At 38.1% G+C, this 25,872-nt stretch overlaps 1 protein-coding gene and 1 pseudogene across 5 annotated transcripts in view; both read left to right on the top strand.

Moving 5' to 3' along the window:
* Nucleotides 1–25,763, top strand: part of LOC101725930 (uncharacterized) — a 34,136-nt gene extending 8,373 nt beyond the window's left edge. For 3 of the 5 annotated variants that reach the window (XM_087201901.1, XM_087201902.1, XM_087201903.1), the window contains 3 exons: nucleotides 12,433–12,559; nucleotides 12,764–12,824; nucleotides 14,513–25,763. In XM_087201901.1, the coding sequence (XP_087058027.1) occupies nucleotides 12,526–12,559; nucleotides 12,764–12,824; nucleotides 14,513–16,412 (1,995 nt within the window). In that variant the 5' untranslated portion in view covers nucleotides 12,433–12,525 and the 3' untranslated portion in view covers nucleotides 16,413–25,763. Of the gene's footprint in view, nucleotides 1–811; nucleotides 1,634–12,432; nucleotides 12,560–12,763; nucleotides 12,825–14,512 lie in introns of those variants that run through there. The other 2 variants (XM_087201900.1, XM_087201899.1) reach the window with 2 other exon arrangements.
* On the top strand, nucleotides 20,593–25,763 carry LOC147821147 (kinectin pseudogene; annotated as a pseudogene).
* Nucleotides 25,764–25,872: the final 109 nt, after the last annotated feature.

Below are 25,872 nucleotides of genomic sequence, written 5' to 3'. Positions count from 1 at the left end.
CTCCTTTGTACTGAACGTTCTCCCCCAAAAGTCCCATTGTACCTCTTCCTTCCACACCCCCCTCTTTTTATGCTCATGAGACTATAAGGACCTTATAGTCTGTAGGAGAGTGAACGGGTCTGGTCTCTAGTGCCAAAGCGATCCCTCTCAGGTTTATTCTGAAATAAACTTGTACTGCTGAGCTCGTACCTGTTTCTTTTCCTTTTCTCCTTTGGTTTCAGAGATTGAAATCTGTTGTTATTTGTCTCCTAAGGAGAAATATCATAGTGGAAAGAAATGAAGACAGAAAATAACTACTATGCGAGGGCAGGAAGCACAGAATAGAACAAGTGCCTGAAAGGAAGGGGGAGGGAGAAGGTGTGGCCCCTAGTGTTACCCCTCCACCACTCAACCAGACGCCAGAAGTGTGCTTTCTACTATACCGCACGTCTCAAGCCAAACGAGATATTAATGAAGAGTTTCACATGACTCCAGGTAATATTTTCCCTGAAGAAATATAGTGAGTTAAAAGTTGGACAGTTTAACCTGTGTGGAGGGAACTGCAGGGCATAGGGAGGGAGCTTACAGTCTGAAGTCTTTGGGTGTCCGCACTTCAAAGCCAGGCAATGATCCAATATAGGGGCTGTATTTCAGGAATTATTCTGGCTCTCTGGCCTGGGAATATGTTTTCACAATTCATGTTTGCTCTGTGACCTTAGATAAAATGGGTTGCCAGTCTGCTGCAGTTAAAATGTTTGCTTATTTTTCATCTTGACTCCTTTGTAGAATATTGCTATAATTTACTGTTAGTTTCTTTATTTACTCAATAATTGTATTCCTTTTTTGGGTGTATATTTATTGTCTTGGCTTAAAATGCTTAGACCGCTGCAGTGTTAGAAAATCTTGTCCACATAGCCAGCTACCTTATTACAAATTTTTGTTGTCTCACAACGTCAGGCCGTCTCAACGTCCTGGCCTTGCCTGGTTCTGTCATGGCTGTGATTTCTCCACGGAATATTAACTCTGGAACTGTTACAGCATACTTGTGACCCCATTCTGAGGGGCAAGAGAAAGGAAAAGCCCACTGAGTCGAGTAAGAAGTAGGGAGTACCAGGTGTGATGGTGCATGTCTCTGATCATGGCACTGGGAAGGCCTATGCAGGAGGATCACAGCTAGTTCAAGGCCAGCTTCAGCTAAGAAGTGACTCTACATAGCAAGACCTGGCCTCCCGCCACCCCCGACCAAAAAAGTGGCAACGCTGAAAAGGCGGGAGCAAACTCTGCTTAAATACAATATTTCATCAGGCTGGAGAGGTGGACCTTCCGGGAGAGCCGCCGCTCTAGAAGTCTCCCTCACAATCCACTATTTGAGATCAGCTCACGCAGGCAGGGATTTAGCTCTGTTCACTCTTAGCTCAGGGGATTGGCTACGGAGCAGTCGCCAATCACTGATTAAGAGGCGGGTATTAGGACAGGAGCCAATCACTAGGAGGCCGTCGTATGAACGGCCCAATCAGGTGGGGAGAGGGAGGGCTTTTCCGGTGTCATGGCGCCTATGTCCGCATCTGAGCGTTGCTGAGAAACACACCTGGCTCGACCGCCTTTCTCCGTGACTCCTGCGGGCTGCGTCCTGCGTGGCCACACAATGGTGACGGTACAAACTGGGATGCATGGGGGTGAGGTGTTAGTGGATGTGGCGGGAACCAGTCTCGCTGTGTGCTGCAGTCTGAGGTCCCCCTGTCTCCGGCACTGGGTACCCTCTGTCCCACTCTGGGCTGGGGCTGGTCCAGCTGTGGGTCCCCAGCATTCTGTCTCCCACAGCGGTCACACCAGCCTACAGAGCAGGCTCAGGCAGCCCCAGCCCGCAGCCAGGTGTCCACCCGGGCAGGGGAGATTGGGTCGTGGGATGACCCTGACTCATGTGAGGGGTTGAAGCGAGTTCTCCCTGCAGCACACCTGGAAGACCTGCATTTTATAAATGTCTGTGACGCAGGGTCTCAAACCAACAACTTCCCTCCTCTGGTGCAAATGCACCTTCCTGATGACCTTGAAATTGTAAACTTCCATTATGACCCTCATTGCCACGCTCATGATAGGTGTTGACAAGGCAATGGGAATCCAAAGAAATAGTTAATATTAGTGGTGATGTGACTCGGTGGTGGAGTAATTGCCAAGCATGCAGTGAACTCATGTGTTACACACACAGCAACACAAAAAAATGTATCGTCTTAATTAGGTGGCTACTCTGTACACAGAATAGACCTTTTTTGTTTGTTTTTTTGAGATGGGATTTTGCTGTGTAGTTCAGACTGGCCTTGAACTCCCCATGCAGCATAGGCTGGTCTCCAACTCTAGGCGATCCTTCTGCTCAGGCCTCCCAAGTGCTGTGATTACAGAGTGCACCACCACACCCAGCACGAGTAGACCATTTAAGTGAGGCCTCCCAAAAGAGTTCAGAATGCTGAGAAAAATGGGGGAGGAATTAGTATGTTAGCGAGGCAGCAGAAGGTGTCCATGCTAAGGACAACTTCCAAATGGGTATGCGAGTTAAACCCATAGTGAGAAACTCTGCAGTGGGCCATTTACATGGACTTGTAATTTGTGAGGAGCAAAAAGGGTGAAGGTGTCATCTCATACAATTGTGATAGTCCTTGGACTGCTTGAGAACGTTGTTTTAAAACCTGAAATATGGATTGAGGTGGACTTTATATTAAGCAGTACTGCAGTAGGGTTCAAGGTGTGCTGGCACAGGAATGGTTCAGGAGAAAAGAGTTTTTTGTAGAGTGGAACAAATGGGAGGAGAAAGAATGTAGGAGAGGAGAACATGCTGGAGGGTTCTAAAATCAGCACCTGTAACAGAGGGTCTTCCCCGCGGTTAGATTGTTCTCAGTGTGACAAAAAGGAGGGGTTGTGTGCTGGCTCAGTATGAGAGTGGCTCAGAGACCACAGGCAGGACGGATGGATGGGAACTCATTAAATGTTCCATAAATACGTCTTCTGTTATTACTGATGGAATAAAATAACCATGTGGGTTTTTCCTTTGATGTCTTTAGTTACCGCAATTATGGTGACAATAGTAATTTTCTATTATGCCCTCTAAGTCTATGGTAATCCAAGGTATTATCTGCAACACTGCTCCTTGTGAAGTGTGCTTGTACAGAGAAGAGGTCCTCTTCACCATGAGTGTGGTCTTGGAAGGTCCTTAGTGCTAGCTGTTCTCTCTTGTTTTCATGGGACTGCCACCTGGAGAGTCCCCTCTGCTGAGGAACACCAGATTGCCTTGTTCATGTCTGCAATCTGGCTTACTGTGGTTGTCAAGAATTCAGACTCGTTTGTCGTTTACTTTCTACTCAAATGCTGAAATACCTCAAAGTAGCTAGTTGAAGAGTCTGACATTCAAGATCAATAATCCTGTCACATTCTTGTTTAGGAACAAAAATCAGAAGAACAACAGGAAGAAGGCCTTCCCCACTAAGCTCTCATCTAGAATTTTTGTGTCTAGCAGTGTAGTAAATAGGGGCACATTGGTATCTATGTTCCTGCCTTTTTCTCTCATCTGTCTCTCTCCGGACTTTCTCTCCCTACCATCCTCTGTTCTTTTATCTTTCTTCATTGTTTTCTTTTCTGATTGCTTTTTATTCCTTTCTCTCCCTTCTCTTCTTGCTTCCTTTTGCTTCTTCTTTTATTCCTGGCTTCAATTTCTTGCTCCCGCACACCTTCCTTTCCTGCATTTTCCTCTCTCCCCATTCTCTTCCTCTTTCCCGACGTTTTCCTTTCATTCATTATTATCAGTTATATTGTGAATAGCTCTCCAAATTTTGAAAAATTATCAACTCGTTGTTGTCTTTTCTGCCAACTTTGGGATATAGTTTGCTTATCATTTTATTCATTCATTTAAAATAATCATAATCACCACCATAGTATAGTTAGAATAATTCCTTTAGCACTTAAACAAACTCTGCCTCCTTTATTTATTTCTCCACTTTTCCCAGTCACTTGCCCATTTCTTGACCAGGTCTTTAATTTTAGGGGGTCAGAAATTCTTTTTAGTTCTTTATATATTCTAGATATTAGTCCTCTGTCTGAGGAGGAGCCGGCAAAAATTTCTTCCCATTCTGTAGACTGTCTCTTCACTCTACTAATTGAGTCTTTTGATGTACAGAAGCTTTTTAGTCTGATATAATCCCATTATTGATTCTTGATGTTATTTCTTGTGCAGCTGAAGTTCTGTTTAGAAAACCTTTTCCTACACCTATGTCTTCAAGTGTTTATTTTCCAGTAAGTTTAATGTTTCCGTTTTAATGCTCAGATGTTTGATTCATTTTTATTTTAATTTAGTACACCTGACAGGTATGAGTCCAGTTTCAATGTTCTGCAAACAGGTAACCAGTTTTCCCAGCACCCCTTGTTGAACAGGCTGTCTTTCCTCCAACATACGCTTTTGGTCCCTTTGTCAAAGATCACATAGCTGAATGTGGCTGGGAATGTTTCTCTATCCTTTATTCTGTTCCACTGATCCATGTATTGTTTTATTTTTCCAGTAATCATGTTGTTTTTATCAACTGTTGCTCTGTAGAATAACTTGAGGTCTGATATTGGAGGCTTCCTACTTTGTTCTTGCTAAAAATTGCTTTTACTATTCTGGATCTCTTCTTGTTCCATATAAATTTTGGGATTGTTTTCTCGAGTTCTGTAAAGTATGCTGTTGGTGTATTGGTTGGGACTGCATTGAAGCTTTGTAACAGTTTTGGGAATATGGCTATTTTGACAGTATTGGTTCTGTCTGTCCTAGAGCAGGGAACGTATTTTATTTTTCTGATGTCCTCTTCAATCTCCTTTTTCAGAGTAATGTACTTTTCTTTGGAGACGTCCTTCCTTGGTTAGGTTAATTCCATTGCATTTCATTATTTTTGAAGCTTCTGTGAATGGTGTTGTTTTCATAATTTCCTTCTCATTGAGTTCATTATTGGAGTGCATAAATGCTAAAGGTTTTTATGTGTTTATGTTATATCCTGTTATGTTGCTGTAGTTGGTTATTAGTTCTATGAGTTTTGGGGTGGAATTCCTTGCTGCTTCTACATAGAGTATCATGTCATCTACAAAGAGTGATAATTTGAGTTCTTCTTTTCCTGTATGTATTCCATTTATTTCTTCCTCTTGCCTACTTTGCCTAATTGCTCTGGCTAATGTTTTAGCTACTGATTTGTGGGGGCGGGTGGGGGGGTGATACTTTTAGTTTTTTCCTTTTCTGCATCTATTGATATACTGTGTAGTTTCTGACCTTGCTTCTGTTTATATGATGCATTACATTTATTGACTTATTTGAAACAACCTTGTATCTCTGGTGTGAAACCTACTCAGTCATGATATATGATTGTTTGATGATGTGCTGCATTCACTAACCGGTGTTTGCTTTCCTCTTCCTCTGTGACCTTTTGCTCTGCCTCGGGAGAGCTGGGAGAGCTCGGGGCTCTTTTATTGCTTTGGTACCCCATGGTTCTGTGTGTATGTATACGTTTTTCATATATAACCCCTGTCATTTCTTTCCCTCCTTTTTTGTGGTGGGAGAAGTTTACTGTGGGTTGAGCTCTACTAGAGTGAAGAGAGCTTGTGATTTATATGACTTTAATAAGATATCGCCTCCATGTGAAGTCTTTAAGTGATTTGTTTGTTTTCTTTCCCTATGTTTTGCAGAGATAATTACTTCTGGTTATAACAGCATCAACTTTTCAGAGATGTCCTCTAGGCTTAGGTAGTGGCTGGACTTAGGGTATGTCCCAGGGTCCTGCCACCTTTGTGAGTGAGGGAAGGTCTAGTACCCAGTTCTTTGGTCATGGAGTGTAGTGATGTATGTTAATGACCTCTAGACAATATGGATATTTACATGCACTGAACACCAATTGATCACAATATCTATGTCCCCCTTGGCTAACGTATTACAATCAAGAAGAGTATCAAGCACAAAGTCTTTAATGACAAACTAATAATACTGTACCACTTTTAACAATAGGGCTAAGATCTGTATTTATAGAACAAACTGTAAGACAAATCAGGTATTTATATACCTTAAATACCTATTCAATAGAGCAATTTTATGTCTTTTCAAATAGAACAGTATTCAGCTGTAGTAAGATATTGTTAACTACCTGCAGATTCATAAGGGTAAATGGTGTGGCTATGGGACCATGAAGAGAAAAGAAATAGGTTATAAAAAATTAAGCATTGGAAGATGGAAGGGGTGGTAAGCTTGATGTGAAAGATTGTTTTAAAGAGTAAAGAGAAATTAGTAGTATTAGATAACAGTAACAAAAAAACCAACTAGGCTTAAGGATTAGTAAAAGGGAATGGTGATTAAACTAGAGGGAAAGAGAATAAGAAGAAATACTCAGGATATATTGGTTGAAAGAGAAAGCAAGGAAAGAAGAGACAGGAAAAAGGAGGACCTATTCAAACATAAAACAGTTATGTTTTGAAAGGGGAAATAAGAAAACTGATGATACAACTCCAGACTCCACCAATAGTAAATAATAATAATAATAAATACCAACAGAGGAGCAAAGAAAACAATTTGTTTGGTTAAATGAAGGGAAAAGAGAAAATAACAAAACAGAAAAATTTCTGCATGTTTCCAGAATAGTGTTTTCTTTCTAAGCCTGCAGTTTTTAACCTTACTTGTCACATTCCTCTTTGCCCTTCTTTATAGTCTGTTGGTTTGTGTGGAGATTTCTCAGCTGAGCAGGTCCCCTGTCTATCAACCGCTGTTTGTGGTAACTGTCCAATGTGTCACACCAGTCCAGGAAAAGTGTGGAGCATTGACTGAATTCTGAGGCTTCTGACACGGATTCCTACTGCTTGTGACCAATGCTGGGTACCTGATGTATAGTCCAGTGTCTGTGGGAGCAGCTTCAGACCAGATGGAGGCTCGTGCACCTCAGCCCTGATGAGACACAGGTGCTCCCAGGACTGACTTGGGGAGATTCCAGCAGGCATAGTGAGGGTGCTAGATGTATCACAAGAATCCAGAGCACTGTGCAAAACAGGGAGACCTTTAATCCTTGCTGCTAACCAGGCAGGGGACTGTCCAGGACTGGCAAAATGCAAGGTGGAGACTCCAAGGTGCCCAGAGTGGAGGCAGTGTGCCTGGTGCTGAACAGACACTGCCACAGTCCAAGCGTACCAGGCAGAGACTTGTGTTGGATTTGAGTTCACCATGGAAAACCGGGCTACCCAGGACTGGTGCTGGGTGTTAGCCAGAGTCTTTGGCAGATCTAGGATTGGAGTGGGGTAGTGAGAGCTCGGTGTAGACTCAGGTGAGCCCTAGGTACTGGGTATAGACTCAAACTGGGCCAGCGTTAGCTCTGTGTGCCAGATGAATGTCCTTGTTGGTGTAGGATAAACTTCAGACTCCTAGCAGTGATTCGGGTGTGCTCGTGGTCCAGTACTGAAGATTCCCCACACAAGCAGCCATCACTTGTTTATTTTCTCAGAGTCTGAGGTTGGCCAAGTGGGGAGGCAGCCTCTCCTGATACTGATCATTTTCCCCTGGTGTGTGTCGGTAAAAATGCTGCTGGGCGCAGCTTGCTCAGGGTTTGGAGAGGAGACAGTGGGAAGGAAGGGGCTCACATACACCAGGTCTATCCTGTGAGGCTAGACTCTGGTGCACTCTTTGCATCCCGCCAGCTATTTGGGAAGTTTTCAGAGTAGCTGTTCTCATCGCATGCAGGGGCAGATGCCCTGTGAGTCATCCCCTTTGGGGTGCTGTCCATGTTTTTAACTCCCATACATGTTTTGTTTGATCTACAAGCCTCTTCTTTCAAATTAATTTTGTACTAGGGTGCACACCCCTCCTCTTCTCCCAGTTACCTGTTTTTAGGTGATCTTCTCTGGACCTCTCAAATGTGACTCCTCTATTCAGCCATGTTGCATCTGTCTTCAATCTCTAATTTTTAAGAGTTTTCTATGTATGTTTCTCCTATCAGTTTCTAGTTTCAATCCAATATGGTGTGGGAGCTTTCTTTGCATGACTTCTGTTTGGATTTATTAAGGTCTTTGTTGTTGTTCTGAACACAGTTTATGTTGGGTAAGTTGTTCTTGTGATTTTGAGAAGATTGTGTACTCTGCAGTTATTGGGTAAAGTATTTTGAAATATCCAGAGAGTCCACTTGAAGGATGATATTGGTCTTTTCCTTTTTTTTTTTTCTTTTTTTTTTTTTTAAATTTTTGGTACCAGGGATCAAACTCGGGACCTTGCGCTTGCGAGGCAGATGGCAGAACCACTGAGCTAAATCCCTGGCCCTTTTCTTTGGTTTTTTTGAGACAAGGTCTTGCTTTGTAGCTCAGGCTGGCCTAGAACTCAACAGCAGTCCTCCTGCCTCAGCCTCCCAGGTGCAGGAATTATAGGCATGTGCTAGCATACCCAGTGATATTGTTGATTTCTAACAGTAGAATTACTTATTTATTGACCTATCAATGGCTCATGAAGGTGTTTTCGAGTCGTCAGAAATAGTTATGGATCAGTGATGTTTTTCTTCAGTTTTATATTTTTGCCCCTTGTCATTTGAAGCTCTTTTTAGGGTAATACATGTGAAGAAATGGTAGTTTTTGTTGGAGAACTACCTTTTATATCATTATATGATTACCATAATTCTTATTTTCTTTGAGGTACAGATTGAATAGTGTTAAATTAATATAGCTTTAGCCAGTTTTCTTGAATCAGTGGTAGACTAGTTACTTGTTTGTATAACTTTGTATTCTGTATTTTTAAGTTTATCTTGCATTTGTTATATTTTTTTAAATATTTGTGCATATTTTACCTGAAAAAATGGAAATTGAATATATTTATAATTTAATGGCTGATGCTTTTTGTCAGATGTTGCAACTGATCAGATTATTTCTGAAAACATGTTTTTTGCAGTGAAAACACTTCAAACTGAATGTTGTGTTAATTTTCCAGAGTAAACTGCAATGTTTTAAACTATTTTATGAGTGTTTAATAAATACCATGGCTCATGTCCCTTGCCTAAATAAAATTCTAAATTTTTAGAACAGAATATCCATTATCCCCTTTATTAAAACGGATTTTTTTCATAGTTAACAGAAGTTCAGTCTCTTTTAATTGTTTATGCAAATAACAAAGAAAATATGCTATTTCTTATTCATTTCTATTTGGTTAACTGATTCTGGGTATTTAATCTTTCTAGTTTGAGCATTTTATATATTCTATTGTTGATTATGACATCCAGTACACACGTGTTCAATTTTTTCCTGATTTTTCATATTAGAAACATCCACTTACAGCCTATCTAAACTCATTTTGAAATAACACTGTGGTTTCAGAGTCATTCCTTTACCTTAGCGTATTCACAAGTACTTTGCTTCCCATGTACAATTTATGTCACACATTCTGTATGTCTGTAGCTCTACCAACCAAGTAGACTGTTCATGTTATCTATTTGAAAATAATTTCTTGATTAATACAGCTGGAATCTATGCCAGTAAATTAATTTCAGGTATTCTCTGTACTTGTGTAATGTCTCTATGGCTTCTTAATAATATTTGCTGATAAATTTTATACAAACAGCTTTTTCCTATTACCTTTGGATCTTTCTCTTTGTTTGCCTCTATCTCTTTTTGCATAATTTAGACAGTTGCCTGATTTCCTTTCTGTAGAAAATTCATTCACCTTTTCCAGATACCATTTTCTTAATTCATTTGTTTAAATTTTTGAGCCATACTTTTTCTTCTGAATTCTTTTGGTGCTGTTGTTAGTATTTGTTGCTTACAAGCGAACATTGGACTAATCTAATAGGCCAAAGGTAAACATCATATCCTCCTTTTTCAGAGCGGGAGGAATTGGATGTTTCACTGGTGCCAAGCCTTTGCATGTAGAAATGTTCCAGCTATTTAGGCCTTGAGGCAATACTGGGTTGTATTTTTTTTTTCCAAGTCAAAATGTATTTAAACACAGGAATTTTCAAAATGGTTTTATTCTCCCAACCCTCCTATTAGAAGCACGAAGCAATTTTTATCTGATTATCACCGTGAGAACCTGGCAGTGTTTGTGAGGCACAACACAAAAATTTAGGACATTTAAAACCTGCCCCCAGGAGTTTTTACCTCTGAAACTTCTATTATCTTTGTTCATGAGGACAGGCAAACTTTTCCTACCTTTATTCTGCTCCTGAATTTCTTCAGAGTAACTTGCACTTTATCCTCCTTGTTTTCCAGTTTGGAGACTATGCATTAGCGCTCAGGGGTTTTGAATTTTAAATTAGTTTCCATGTTAGAATATAGGCATACATATATAAATTAATTGCCTCTCTCCTCATGGTAACTTAGTGTTTAAATATTTTACAATAAATTATATTATCTAAGAAAGTTTTTGGTGATATTTAACAATAATAACAGTATAAATATCCTGGGAACCCTCAGAAAATTTTGTAAGTGGGCCTTGGGCAGTGTTTATGAGAGTATCCAGGTGAAAGTCTGATTTACTCACCCTTGCCTTTCCCATAGGTGAACACTGTCCTGTTTCTATTGCTGTTTTTCCTGTTTGCTATGTGTAAATGTCACTGGGCAATATTCTTTTAGTTTTGCCCCCTTGGAATATTCAATAAGTGAGTACTGGAGAAGTTGCACAGAAAACCATTATGGGTGGTTTCTGTGTCTCACTATGCTCATATCTGATTCAGGAGCAAAGTGTTTTCTCATCCATTCTAGTGGTCACATGGTTGGAGTTATTATCAAGTTTACTTTTAATTGATGTGAAAAGAATTACATCTGTCTCCAGGAGGGAACAGCTGAATGTATTTTCAGAAGTTGGAATAACATCACTGGTCTATAGATTTTGGTATACTGCAAAGAAGAAGAAATGGCAGTGGAGTGTATCATTTGATCTACTCTTGCATACATCTGTTTACTAGTTTATCCTTCCACAATTTCATTTCTTTTGGCTATTTCCTTGACCAAGCTCATAGACCTTGTTTTATTTTTAGTGTTTTCTCTTGAGTTATATAGGCTTTGTTCATTTTTGTTATGTGTTTATTGATTTTATGCTCTCTACCCAAATTATTTTTATTCTATACACTGCAAATACATTTTCTTTATTATCTCTTGTATATCCCATGTTTTACATAGATTTTAATTTCTTCCTCTAATTTTGATGGCTTCTGGATTTTCCATTGAAGAAACACTTTTTCACATCCAAAAGATATTTGTCTGTGAATTCTGAAGTATTCATATTTATATTTTCCATTTCAAGATGTAACTTAATTGTCATACATAGAATATGGAGAATAAATGTTATGTTTCAATGTATGTACCTGTTTCTCCCTGATTGTATTAAACACGTTGTGATTTCTGCCACTTTATACAATTACCAGTCTATCATGAAGCAGTATTCTATTTACATGTAAGCCCATTAGAGACTGTCCTCCTTTCCTGTGAACTACTTGTGATCACTCTACTAATACAGTCCCCTAATAGTGGATTTTAAAATTTCTTCCTTCTATATTAGGCAAGCTGTACCTTCTTGTCTATTAGTTATTGATTATTGTTAAACGTTTATTATACTACACAGCTGTAATTCTTTTGACAAATCAGAGATGTGATTTGGAAGTGACAAATTTTTCTTCCACTTTTTCCTTTTATTATTAGTGTTTGTTAACTTTGCAAAATATTGATGTTCAGTACATATATAATTTGATCATATCCATCCCTACATTTCTCTCCTTATATTACCCTAGAACTGTTTTTTTTCTTTTTTGGTACTGGGGATTGAACTCAGGACCTTGCGCTTGCAAGGCAAGTGGCGGCACCACTGAGCTAAATCCCTGGCCCTTACCCTAGAACTTTTTATATCTCTGCGACATGTGACCATTTGGTGTCATTGAGATATAAGATAATATGACCTCGTTAACTTAATTCCATTATTCTTAGACATTCTGTATTAAAAACTGTAATGCCTTCCATTAACATTTTAAATTATCATTCATGAATTGTACTTAGTGTTCTCATAAGGTTTTGTCTGAAACCAGGTCTAAGTTTGAAAATTTTGTCTCAATACAGTCAGAGAAGAAAGAGAACAATTCCCTAAATAGATTTTGGAAAGAGATATTTTCTATGATCTGTTAGAGCAATTCATTAGATATTCATCTACCCCAGTTTTTTATTTAGATGCTGATTTTATAGACTCTCTCAATGAGCTGTGTTTTAGAGACAGTGTACAAATAAAACTGGATCTAACCAGCCTTCTGTGGCTTTAGCAATGGATTCCAGTGTAGCATCAGATTTCTTGTGTAAGGTGTCTATCTGGTTGGAGAATAAGTGTTTGATGACCAAAACATGGAGTAAATAAAGGATTCAGCCTCATTTCAACTTTTCATGAGTGGAATTGAAATGTTCTGCACTGCGAGTCTCATTCTTATTCCTGGAAATATATGTGTGATAATTTAGGAGGCAGTGACCTTTGAGGATGTGGCTGTGAACTTCACTTTGGAGGAATGGAATTTGCTGGACCCATCCCAAAAGAAGCTCTACAGAGATGTGATGTCAGAAACATTTAAGAACGTGGCTGTTATAGGTAAGAAAGATATTATTATTTTCTAATTTGCATAATTAGGGAGCATTTTTTCTTGCTCACCAGTGTAGTTTCATTCATTGGAATATGAAGACATTTTGATGACTATTTCAGGCATGGTCACATGACACTTTGAATGTAAATAAAATCTGTTAATTTTTATGTAATGTAGCAATTTATCATTATATTTCTGTTTGTACACTTTAGGACAATACTATAATAATCAGCAAACTGAAGATGAGTGCAAATGTTGGAAGAGAAACCTAAGGTAATTTGCACTCAACATCGAGAGTAATGTTGCTCAAGGGAATGAGCGCAAGTTTTAAAACCAAGCAAGCGACAAGTGAGGCCAAGTCCAAGAGTTATTTAACTTCACAGTTCTCCTAAAATTCACATGGTTTGACTGTCCACGATGTGGCGATTGGGCATTAAAACATTCTAATACTGGAAATGCAGGGAGTACTGCCGTGACATGAGTGACATTATCTAACATGTCAGAATAAACAAACTTTGTTCATGTTGAGGGTTATAAACATGTTTGAAGTTGCCCTTTAGGCATTGGCTATAGATGTGTTTAAACACATTGTATGTTTATGCCTGGTCACAAGTTCAGGGTATGTAGTCAATGTATCTGTGTATTTTCTAAAGCCCACTTTGGTATCAGTCAATTTATGTAAAAAATGCTATCTTTACTTAAATGTAATAAATATGTTCAGTATTCGCAAAATTGCTAACATTGTGGATGTATTGAAAATCATTGAAATGAATGTCACTGTTTTGGTAATTGCTATTTTCAAGTATTCCTCCATATCATTCAGTCCGTTCTTCCTCCAAAATGACTAGAAGGAACCTTCCTTTATTGTTGGTGGCATTGTCATGCAGTACAACATCCATGAAAATGCCTATGGAGACAAGTACAAAAAGAAATTTCATTTCATCCAGATGAACTTCTGGGTATATTCTGCCAAAAGTTATAGTAATCATATTAACGGATAAATGCATATCCATGTTTATAACAGGACAACTCACAGCTAGCTCTGGAAGCAACCTTGATGTCCACCCACAGATGAGTGGATTAAGAATATATGAGATAGGGCCCGAGATTTAGCTCAGTGGTTTCACCGCCTGCTGTGCAGGCACAAGGACCCGAGTTCAATCCCCGGTACCAAAAAAAAAAAAAAAAAAAAAAAAAATATATATATATATATATATATATATATATATATATATATATATATATGAGATAGTCTGGGCATGATGGTACATGCTTGAAATCCTAGCACTCTGGGAGGTTGGCAGGAAGATCAGACTGTCATCCTCAGCCTGGGCAACATAAATGACTGATGAGACTCTGTTTCAAAATAAAAAATAAAAAAAGCTGGGGGATGTAGCATGTTGCTAAGACCCTGCATTAAACCTCCAGTACTGAAAATACTGTGGTATGTATACATAATGGAATTGTACTCAATGGAGAATGAAATGATATCATTTGCTTAAGAAATAGATGAATCTTGAGTTCATAATGCTAAGTGAAAATAAGCGAGACAGTTCAATGTCACATGGTATAGTTTGTATGAGAAACTCAAAATAAGAATTAAGGGGTAAAATGAGAGATGATGGTAAAATGAAAAGAGGCAAACTTTTTATAGAGGGCAAAGAGGTTCAGTGGAAGGGAGATGGGTGGTGGTATGGATGAAATGGTATCAAAAATAATCAGCATATATCAGTTCCCCAAAATTAAAGTAAATATTATGTATTGCAACTGTGAGTTATAAGCTCCCAAATGAATAATAGTCTTTCAGTAAAAGCTGTTTTCAAGCCATCTTCCAAAGAGTACATTAAATTCATTGTCAAATATGGTTAAGGAGCCTCACACCAGATCGCCTCCTGATAAATCATTAATAAGGAGACAATTTTAAATATGATTGGTTGTTTTGTTATTTTTTTCTTCTACAGAAGTGAAGAGGCAGAGAAATGCTGTCAGTGTACATTATACTATCAACATGGAGGAATGTTTTTTTGGACTCCGGACCCTAATGTGAACATGAAACTACTTGGTACACAACCAACTGAAAGCCTTGCTTGTAGAACTCCCCTGATGAGTTATTCATCACTAAATCTGCCCATCAGAACTCACAGTACAGTGAAATCATGTGAGTATCTGGGATCTGAAGAGAAGCTGTCTAATAGTAATGAACATGGAGAAACCTGCAGAGATTTCCAGGCTTTTCAGAAACACACAAGAATAAGCCCTGGAGAGAAACCCTCCAGGGGAAAGCAATGTGGAAAATCCTACTCTGATTGTACTGAAGGAACTTATATTGGAGAGAAGCCCTCTGTATGTAAGCAAGATACTGAAGCCTTCGATACACCCAATTATTTTCAAATGCATGAGAAATATCACAGTGGAGCAGATATCTCTGTGTGTACCCAACGAGGAAATGCTTTTAATTCTCACTACAATATTCAAATACATAAAAGAGCTCACACTACAGAAAAACCCTATGTATGTAAACACTGTAAAACAGCTTTTACTAATAACTCTTCATTTTGTAGACATAAAAGAACTCACAAATTGAGGAAATCATATGTATGTAAGCAATGTGGGAAAACATACCTTCATTATAGTTCATTATTTAGACATAAAAGAACTCACACTGGGCAGAAACCCTATGTATGTAAGCATTGTGGGAAAGCATTTGGTGATTGTGGTTCACTTTCTAGACATAAAATAAGTCACACTGGAGAGAAACCCCATGTATGTAAGCAGTGTGGAAAAGCTTTCAACAGACGCAGTCATTGTCAGGCACACGAAAGAACTCACACTGGAAGAACTGACAGTAGAAAGAAACCCTTAGTATGTAAGGATTGTGGGAAAGCATTCATGTATAGCAGTTCATTTTGTATCCATAAAAGAAGTCACACTCAAGAGAAACCTTTTGTATGTAAGCATTGTGGGAAAGCTTTCGCCAGTTCCAGTTCCTGTTATTCACATGAACGAATTCACACTGGAGAGAAACCCTACATCTGTGAGCAGTGTGGGAAAGCTTTCGCCAGTCCCAGTTCTCGTCAAGTACATGAACGAATTCACACTGGAGAGAAACCCTACATATGTAAACAGTGTGGGAAAGCTTTCAGGGCACGTGGTGCTTGTCAAAAACACGAACAAACTCACACTGGAGAAAAACCCTATGTATGTAAGCAGTGTGGGAAAGCTTTCAGCACTCATGGATATTGTCAGGTACATGAAAGAAGTCACACTGGAGAGAAACTCTTTGTATGTAAGCAATGTGGGGAAGGTTTCACTAATTACAGTTCATTTTCTCGACATAAAAAGAGTCACAGTATAGAGAAACCCTATGTATGTAAGCAATGTGGCAAAGCTTTCAGGCAACGCTACAATTGTCAAACACATGAAAGAACTCACACTGGAGAAAAACCCTATGTATGCAAGCAGTGTGGGAAAGCTTTCACCACTCACAGTAATTGTCAAGCACATGAAAGAAGTCACACTGGAGAGAAACCCTATGTATGTAAGCAGTGTGGGGAAGCCTTCAGTAATAACAGTTCATTTTATAGGCATAAAAAGAGTCACACTATAGAGAAACCCTATGTATGCAGGCTATGTGGGGAAGCCTTCCTTAATAACAGATTATTTTATAGACATGAACATAACCACATTCGAGAGAAACTCTATGAATGCAAGCAATGTAGGGAAGCCTTCACTAGTAAGAGTTCATTTTATAGACATAAAAAGAGTCACACTGGAGAAAAACCCTATGTATGTAAGCAATGTGGGGAAGCCTTCACTAAATACAATTCATTTTATAAACATAAAAGGAGTCACACTGTGTAGAAACCCTACACTATGTTTATAAGCAATGAGGGAAAGCTTTCATCAGTCATAGCCATTGCCAAAGATTAAAATTTTTTTTTTAAAAAATGGGAGAAAAACCCTCTGTATATAAGCAATGTGGAAAAGTCTTCATTTATTCCAGCAATCATCATAGCATTCAAAAATATCACAGGGGAAATTAACTAATAGTTCCATAGGTGAATGAAATTATTTCTTGGGTCCTAGTAGATTTCATATTTTTGTAGGATTGTTTTGTTTGTTTTGTTTTGTGTGATTGTGGGGTATTAAGGCACTGCAATCTAAATTTTTGTTGTCATTTTCCCAGGACATTCTCCATAAATTCTTGGTTTGTACACTCTGTTTTGCTTTCTTTCCAGCACCAGAATTTTCAAATTGGATATCATTTTATAATTATATATATTTAAAAAGATTTCTCGGTAAGTTTTACACTGAGTTCACCTCTTAAAAAAAAGTATAGCTTAGCAAATATTGTGTTTTCCATATCCTCTCAAGTTATATATTCCAACATAATTATAGATTCCTTCCAGTACACAGTTTTGTTTTTGTTGGTTTATTTCAAGAGCCATTATTATCATGTGTATCCAGTTTCAAGTGTTTCTTTTACCATGTAAACTTTATTTTCATGCTCATCTTGCCATGATTTATTTTGATGATAATTTTTAGATCAGTTATTGTACCAAAAATATACATTGCTGTGGGTCCCCCACTGCTAGAGAACAGCAAGAATGTACCTTTTCTCGAATATGAAATAATTATATTAGTCTCTCCACTTGGTAACTAAGAACATACTCAAAGGAATTTTGATGAGGTTGAAGTTTGTTTGAGAGAATGATTTTTATTCTTTGTAATGAAGCAGAATCCTTTATTCTGTTCCTTGATATTGCAGATACCATTTGGTCTTTGGTAACCATTCTTTTTTTACTTGGGAAATTCAAATAATGCCATGAAGTAGAATCTAATTCATCAAAAATATCAGTGTTTAGTAATGGGGAAATTGATTAATTTTTGTAATTCAGGTTGTATTCTGTTTCACCAACTTTAAGATAAGTCTAGGCAATGCCCTTTTTTGATATCATCAATAAGGATCACTGATGGCTGAGGTGAGTGATATTTGCTTTCAACCATGTAAGACATAAATGCTGTCAGTGTGAGGCCACCCCTGGAATCCTTGACTTATTTTTACCTTTCTTACTCCCTAACACTGAAGGTTTAGTTCACTGTTCTAGATTGTTTTCCCCATGAATACAGAAGCAGCTCAATTTTGCCTGGGGTTACATTTTGAAAAACCCAAGGTAAGGTGAAAAGATAAGTGATAAATGCATTAAAGACTCCTAATTGCCAGGAATTTAGCATAGTGGTTCCACCGCCTTGCCCAAAAGTGCAAGGACCTGAGTTCTATCCCTGGTACCAAAAAAAAAAAAAAGACTCCTAATGTACTAAACAGCATGCCTTATCCTAACTTAATTAGGCTTAGACATTGAAATTGGCCATCAGGTGGCCAATGCCATCAAAATTAAGTATTTTATAATGAAATAAATGTTTCATGTAATACATGAAATATACTACACTGCAGGATATAGTATCACTTTTTACATCATTAAACATGTGGCTAATTTCACTGCAGCTAATTTCTAATTCTTACCATCATCAGGAATTTGGATAGAGCACACTGCTATTCCAGCCAGAGATGAAATGGTGAAAGTAGAAGATATTTCATCTTGAGCATACTTACTGAACTAACATGTTAGCATAAGAAAGTCTTGTTGGTCCTGGTGGTTCCTTTCTGTAACCTCACATACTTAAGAAGCTGGTGTGGGGTAAGATTGCAAGAGTCAAGCCAGCCTGAGCAACTTAGGCCTTATCTCAAAATAAAACATGAAAAGTCCACTTATCAGAGATCCTTGCAGTGGATACCAATCTGCTTGGTGACCCAAGGGAAGAGAGAATTAAAGAGAAATGGGGAACTGGGATAGTCAGTGCTGAGCAAGCAGCAAAGATCCTGATTAGCCAGAATCAGTGATATTTATTGGTGACACAATCATTCATTAAGTTGGGGTGAGGGGACTATGTGTGGTTGCTAAAGATATGTTGCTGACTCAGGCAAGGCTTGTAAAAGAAGATACAAAACATTCTTGTGTTAGGAACAGAACAGACCAGATATAGGTTGTGGTTAACAATTAACCTTGTCTTTTTAGTTAAGGTTTTAATTCTGGAAACAGAATGTGGGTGTGAGTCACTCTGACCTTGGCTGAGTCACATAGGCTTTGGTTAGACTTCTTGAAAAAAGTCAATTGTGGGGTTAACTCTTTACACCCTGCACTGCTTACAGCCTGCTTTGGGCATAATAAACAGGGTAGTCTCCCACATCCACTGATATGGCTTAGCTTTTTATTACACTTGGGTGAAAGTTTTGTGTTTTAATAGTAATAGCCTATGTTTAGTTTATTCCTTCAGAATTGCTTTATATAATTCACTACTTACATGATTATATAATCATTAGTATCCAGTCATCCATTGACAGACATCTGGGTGAATTCCATATTTTGGGTACTGTGAATAATGCTACAATAAACATGAAAATACAAGTATAGTGATTTTATCTCTTTCAAGTATACATCAAGTAATCATGAAATTATCTGCAGGATTTTTTAAACCAAAAAAAACCCCCAAAAAACCCCTCATGCACTAAATAAGATTTGTCAGAAGGCAGATGTTCTGCTAGAATTGAAAGTAAGTATAAAATTAGAATAGGAATAGAACATTTAGCAATTTGAGTCACTCCCATCATCTGATGTACATTTATTGCTCAGAATTACAGTTTGTAATGGCGTGTTAGGTTTGGGAATGAAGTGAAGAGGTATAGTAACTGATAGAAACAATGATATTAGGAAAGCAAAGTATGTCTGGAAATGATTATCAAGATGTACCATGTTCATGAATTGGAAGATGTAATATGTCTAAAAATGTGAAATTTACCCAAACTGAATTTCAGCTGAAAAACTTTCCAACTGTGTAGGCCAAGTAAACACATCTCCATGATGTCCCAATGGTAAACCTTGACCCCAGTAAAAATATTATGTTGCATGGGAATAGGAGAAATAAAGTTTCTGATGGACCCAAGGTTACTAACCAGATGACACTGAAACAGATTATCCTGAAGTAGCTGGGTTGAACCTAATTAATTTCAAAAGTCCTTTAAAAATGGAAAGGGAAACAAGAGATTCAGAATGAAGCAATATGAGAAAGAATAGACTGACCATGGCCTATTTTGAAGAGGGAAGGAGGCCATGAGCCAAAAGATATGGGGCAGTGTCTAAAAGCTGTGAATGGCAAAAAAAATCCTCCAATGTTTCCAAAATGATTATGGACCCCTGCTAACAACCTGAATTAACTCAGTGACACCAGTTTTCTACTTGTAACATCCAGAAATGTAAGACAGTTGTCTTAGTTTATTTCTGTTGCTGTAACAAAGTATTGTAAACTGAGTAATTAATAGAGTAAATTTCCATCACATATTTAAGGAAACTAGGAAATCCATTGTCAAAGTAAAAGTAGATTCAGTGTCTGGTGAAGTCTTGATATGTACTTCACATAAGATTGGGTAATGTAGCCAATGAATATTAGCAAAATATTTTATACACATTGAAGACCCCATCAAAAAACGAAACTAGGGTTTCCTGCAGGCAGTGCCAGTGGTGGCAGGGGCTCAAGCTACCAGGTTCACTTCCTATGCCGCCGTGGCTCAGCGCCTGCAGCCTCGAAGTAACAGTTTCAGCTGTTTAGGATTCAATTGCTTTTATGTAGAAAAAATGGACAAGATAAAATTTTCATACTAATTAGCCAACCGTGGTGGTGCACCCCTGTAACTCCAGCACTCAGGAGACTGAAGCAGGAGGATTGCCATGAGTTTGAGGCCAGCCTGAACTACATAGCAAGACCAAAAAAGGATTGCAGAAAAGGATAAGCAGATAAAACAAACTGAAGATTCCCTAGCAAGTGAACATGATCATTTAACTAATAAAGAGGAGGAACTTAAGGATATACAGAATATGAATTTCTTACTCTTTTTTTTTTTTTTTTGTACCGGGGATCGAACTCGGCACTTCCCACTTGCAAGGCAGGCAGCAGAACCACTGAGCTAAATCCCCGGCCCAAGAATATGAATTTCTTATTAAAAGCCAAAGTGTAAATATTACAGGCTCTGGCAAATGAGAAGGATGCTGCAGCACCTGAATTGGAGAAGATACAAAAAAGTATTCATGTTAAGGATGATAAAATAAGATTGCTTGAAGATAAGTTACAATGTGAAATTTCAAACAAAATGGAGGAATTTAAGATTCTAAATGACCAAACTAAAGGATTAAAATTAGAAGTTCAAAGACTGTAGACTCATTTCTGAACACCCTAATAAAGATGTGGAACAAATGGAAAAATGCATTCAAGAAAAAGATGAGAAGTTAAAGACTGTAGAATTACTTGAAACAGGACTTATTCAGGTGGCCAACGAAGAAGAGGAACTGAATGCAATAAGAACAGAAAATTCATCTCTTGATGAAAGAAGTTCAAGACTTGAAGGCTAAGCAAAATGATCAGGTTTCTTTTGCTTCTCTAGTTGAAGAACTTAAGTGATCCATGGAAAGATCAAATCTATAGAACTTTTGGAAGCTGAACTTCTTAAAGTTGCTAATAAGGAGAAAACTGTTCAGGATTTGAAACAGGAAATAGAGGCTATAAAAGAAGAAATAGGAAATGTCCAGCTTGAAAAGGCTCAACAGTTATCTATCACTTCTCGAGTTCCGGAGTTTCAGAACTTACTAAAAGGAAAGGAGGAACAGATGAATACTATGAAGGCTGTTTCAGAAGAGAAGGAGAAAGACCTAGCCAATAGAGGGAAATGGTTACAGGATCTCCAAGAAGAAAATGAATCTTTGAATGCTCATGTTCAAGAAGCATCACATGACTTGCAAGAGGCACATTCTGCATCACAATTTGAAGAACTTGAAATTGTGTTGAAAAAAGGAAAATGAAGATAGTAGAAGCTATGCTAAAAGGGAGAGAGATCTTTCTAGCAAAACAAAGTATTACAGGAAGTGCAAGATGAAAACAAATTATTTAAATCCCAGAGAGGAAATTAAAGAAGAAATCAGACAGTTCCTTCAATTAAATGACAATGACAATACAACATATCGGAATCTATGAGACACAATGAAAGCAGTCTTATGAGGGAAATTCATACCAGTGAATACTCATATTAGGAAAATAGAGAGAGCCCAATTAAACAACCTGACACTGAACCTCAAGCTTCTAGAAAGAGAAGAGCAGGACAAACCCAAAGCTCATACAAGGGAGGAAATTATAAAGATAAGAGGAGAAATCAATGCAATGGAGACTAAGAAAATGATACAAAAAATCAATGAAGCCAAGAGTCAGTTCTTCAAAAGAATCAACAAAATTGACAAACCCTTAGCCAACCTTATCAGAAAAAGGAAAGAAAAGGCCCAAATCCAGGCAATTAGGAATGAAAAGGGTGAAATTACAACAGACCCAGCAGAAATCCAGAGGATCATCAATACCTACTTCCAGAACCTATACGCCAATAAGATGGAAAACACAGAAGAAATGGACAGATTCCTAGATACGTATGAATTACCAAAGTTCAACAAAGAAGACCTAAAAATTCTGAACAACCCACTATCAACCAATGAAATTGAAAACATAATTAAAAACTTATCAGCTAAGAAAAGCCCGGGCTTTTCACTGCTGAATTCTACAAGACATTTAGAGAGGAACTACTGCCACTACTGTTTAAACTCTTCAGTGAAATTGAAAGGGAAGCAATACTCCCAAATTCATTCCTGGAAGCAAGCATCACCTTGATCCCCAAAGCAGAGAAAGACCCAACCAAAAAGGAGAACTATAGGCCAATCTCACTAATGAACATAGATGCAAAAATCCTTAATAAGATACTGCCAAATAGAATGCAGAAGATCATCAAGAAGATCATACATCCTGATCAAATGGGATTCATCCCAGGGATGCAGGGATGATTCAATATACGCAAATCAATCAATGTAATATACTATATCAATAGAGCCAAGGACAAAAACCATATGATTATCTCCATAGACACAGAAAAAGCATTTGAAAAAATCCAACATGCATTTATGATGAAAACCCTACAAAAAATTGGAATAGATGGTCTCTACCTCAAACTGATAGAACCCATCTATGAAAAACCAACAGCCAATATCCTACTAAATGGTCAAACACTGAAATCCTTCACACTAAAATCAGGAACAAGACAAGGATGTCCACTATCACCACTCTTGTGCAATATAGTTTTGGAAACATTAGCCATGGCAATTAGACAAGAGGAAGAAATAAAAGGAATAAAGATAGGAAATGAAGAAGTCAAATTGTCATTATTTGCAGATGACATGATACTCTACATAGAAGACCCCAAGAACTCCACCAAAAGTCTTCTAAACTTAATAACCAAATTCAGTCAAGTAGATGGTTACAAGGTCAACACACAAAAATCAATAGCTTTCCTCTACATGAACAACAGAGTCACTGAGAGAAACAGGGCAAATAATTCCTTTCACAGTAGCATCCAAAAACCTGAAATACCTAAGAATCAACCTAACAAAAGAAATCAAAGACCTCTTCTCTGAAAACTATAGCACTCTGAAAAGAGAGATTGAAGATAATATCAGAAAATGGACAGACATCCCCTGCTCCTGGGTAGGAAGGATTAATATAGTGAAAATGGCCATACTTCCAAAACTGCTATATAGATTCAATGCAATTCCAATTGAGATCCCAGCAGCATACTTCATGGACCTTGAGAAAACAATCCAAAAATTCATTTGGAACAAGAAGAGACCCAGAATAGCAAAAGCAATCCTAGGTAACAGAGACATGGCAGGGGGTATCACAATCCCCAACCTGTAACTATACTACAAAACTACTGTGATAAAAACAGCGTGGTACTGGCAAAGAAACAGACCTGAGGACCAGTGGAACAGATTAGAAGATGCAGAAGCAATCCCAGACACACTCAGCCACCTCATCTTTGATAAAGGAGCCAAACACCCTCACTGGAGGAAAGATAGCCTCTTTACTGGTGCTGGAAAACTTGGGTTTCAACTTGCCAAAGATTAAAACTAGACCTATATCTCTCGCCATGCACTAAACTAAAATCAAAATGAATTAAATATCTAAATATTAAAATAGAAATGCTGAACCAGTTGGAACAGAAGTTAGGTAGAACTCTTGAAGACAGGTGTAGGAAAAGATTTTATGAACAAAATCTCAGTTGCCCATGAACTAGCACAAACAATCAACAAGTGGGATCTCTTCTTATTAAAAAGCTTCTGTACAGCAAGAGAAACCACCAACAGTGTGAAGAGACAACCTACAATATGGGAAAAAATCTTCACCTGCTTTTCCTCAGACAAAGGTCTACTATCTCGAATCTATAAACAACTTATAAAGATCAGACCTCTCAAATTTAAAGACCCACTCCGAAAATGGGCATCTGAAATGAATAGACATTTCTCAGACAAGGAAGTAGAAATAGCAAATAAATACATGAAAAAATGTTCAACATCACTGGTCATTCGAGAGATGCAAATGTAAACAATGCTGAGATTCCACCTTACACCAGAAAGAATGGCTGCTATCATGAAATCAACCAATAACAAATGCTGGTGGGGCTGTGGGGAAAGAGGAACCCTGCTCCACTGCTGGTGGGAGTGTAGACTGGTGCAAGCACTGTGGAAATCAGTATGGAGATACCTCAAAGAACTAGGACTGGAAGTCCCATTTGATGCCACTATTCCACTGCTGGGGATCTTCCCCAAAGAATTAAAAGAATCATACCACAGTGATATATGTGCACCCATGTTCATAGCAGCACAGTTTGTAATAGCTAAAACTTGGAAACAGCCCAAATGCCCATCAACTGGAGACTGGATCAAGAAAATGTGTTTTTTTAATAAAATGGAGTACTACTCAGCCATAAAAAATGAGAAATTAGAGACATTTATAGCTAAATGGATGCACATTGAGGTGATACTCTTAAGTGAAATAAATAGGACACACATGTATAAATACCAAATAGTTTCTCTGGTGTGAGAAACTCAAAATGTAAATAAGGACTGAAACGTATCATAGGTAATGTGAAACAGGAAGAAAAGGGGCAAAGGGGAAGGAAGTGGGAGGGTAGGGGAAAAGAAAGAAGGGAATGGAATTAATAGGAGAAAATGGAAAAATAGGAACAAAATCTTTGTAAATAGGGAGGAATGGAAGGGTTGAACAGAGGGCTGGGCAAGGGTGAAAAATAAGAACCAAGAGAGATTATGTAAAGGTGCAAATTTCCAACGATGAATGTCATTATATTGTATACCTAAAATGTACTAATGATTAGAATGAATAATCAATAATGCAAAATAGGAAGAAAATGTCCAAAGGGGTAGAGGTAGTGGGAGGGGCAGGGGAAAGGAAAGAAGGGAAAGGAAAAATGATGAGAAATGGAAAAAATGGAAATAAAGTCTTTGTAAATAGGGAAGGGTGGAGGGGGTGAAGGGAGGGAAAAAAAAGACATTCATCTAAGGCTCTAGAGCCACATTAAAAAGGGCCTTTCCAGGTGATCTTGACGCCATCTGCCATAAAGGTCACAGGAAAGACAAGGTGGATACATCACTGTCACCTTAAAGCGGCTCCTAAAGACACCCTGGAGGACAAATGGAGGATCGTCAGTCAACCAGGCGACAAAAAGCTAAGACTAAAAAGGGACAAATAATGTTTGCTATGTTGACCCGTAATTCAACATGTTATGATTATTATTTTTAAGTCATTATTTTCTAAAACATTGACAATATTATCCCAAAGACAATTAGACCTTGTTGGTAATGTTTGGATTCAGCTGACACAATCAATCTGTCTGAGTTTTGTTTAGTCATAATTGTGGTTGTGTGTTTGTTGTTGTGTCGCTATATACTAAAGGTCATAACCAGATATGTGTCCAGACAGATAGACAATGTAAAAATCATGTTATTAAATCAAATATATGAGGCCATATCAAAAGACAAAGATGATCAGGCTAAATCAAGGGTTTGATTTTGTGCAAAAACCAGTGGGGAATGTGAGACCAAAGTGAACCTAAGAAACGCCATCTTGGCCTGTAGATGAACTCCCCTCGTACCCCTCCTCTTACAGAGTGCTGAAATTCCCATTTTTGTAACCACTTGCTCTGCTGCTGTAAACTTGCTTCACTCTACTAGAGGGTGGAGTCCACACATGTGAATAAACTCCTTTCAGTTTTAACTTTGTCGTTTGTCCCAGTGTTTGGTGATATACCAGCTCGCTTGGTACAACATTTGTATCCCTTTTATTTCCTTCTCTTCCCTAATTGGTCTGAGTGATGTTTAAAAAT

The sequence above is a fragment of the Heterocephalus glaber genome, unplaced genomic scaffold (genome assembly GCF_053883595.1).
Source record: "Heterocephalus glaber isolate CG9 unplaced genomic scaffold, H.glaber_assembly_v1.0 deba00001761, whole genome shotgun sequence".
In the NCBI taxonomy this organism is placed as follows: Eukaryota; Metazoa; Chordata; class Mammalia; order Rodentia; family Bathyergidae; genus Heterocephalus; species Heterocephalus glaber.
This window is presented reverse-complemented; position numbering and strand designations above follow the sequence as displayed.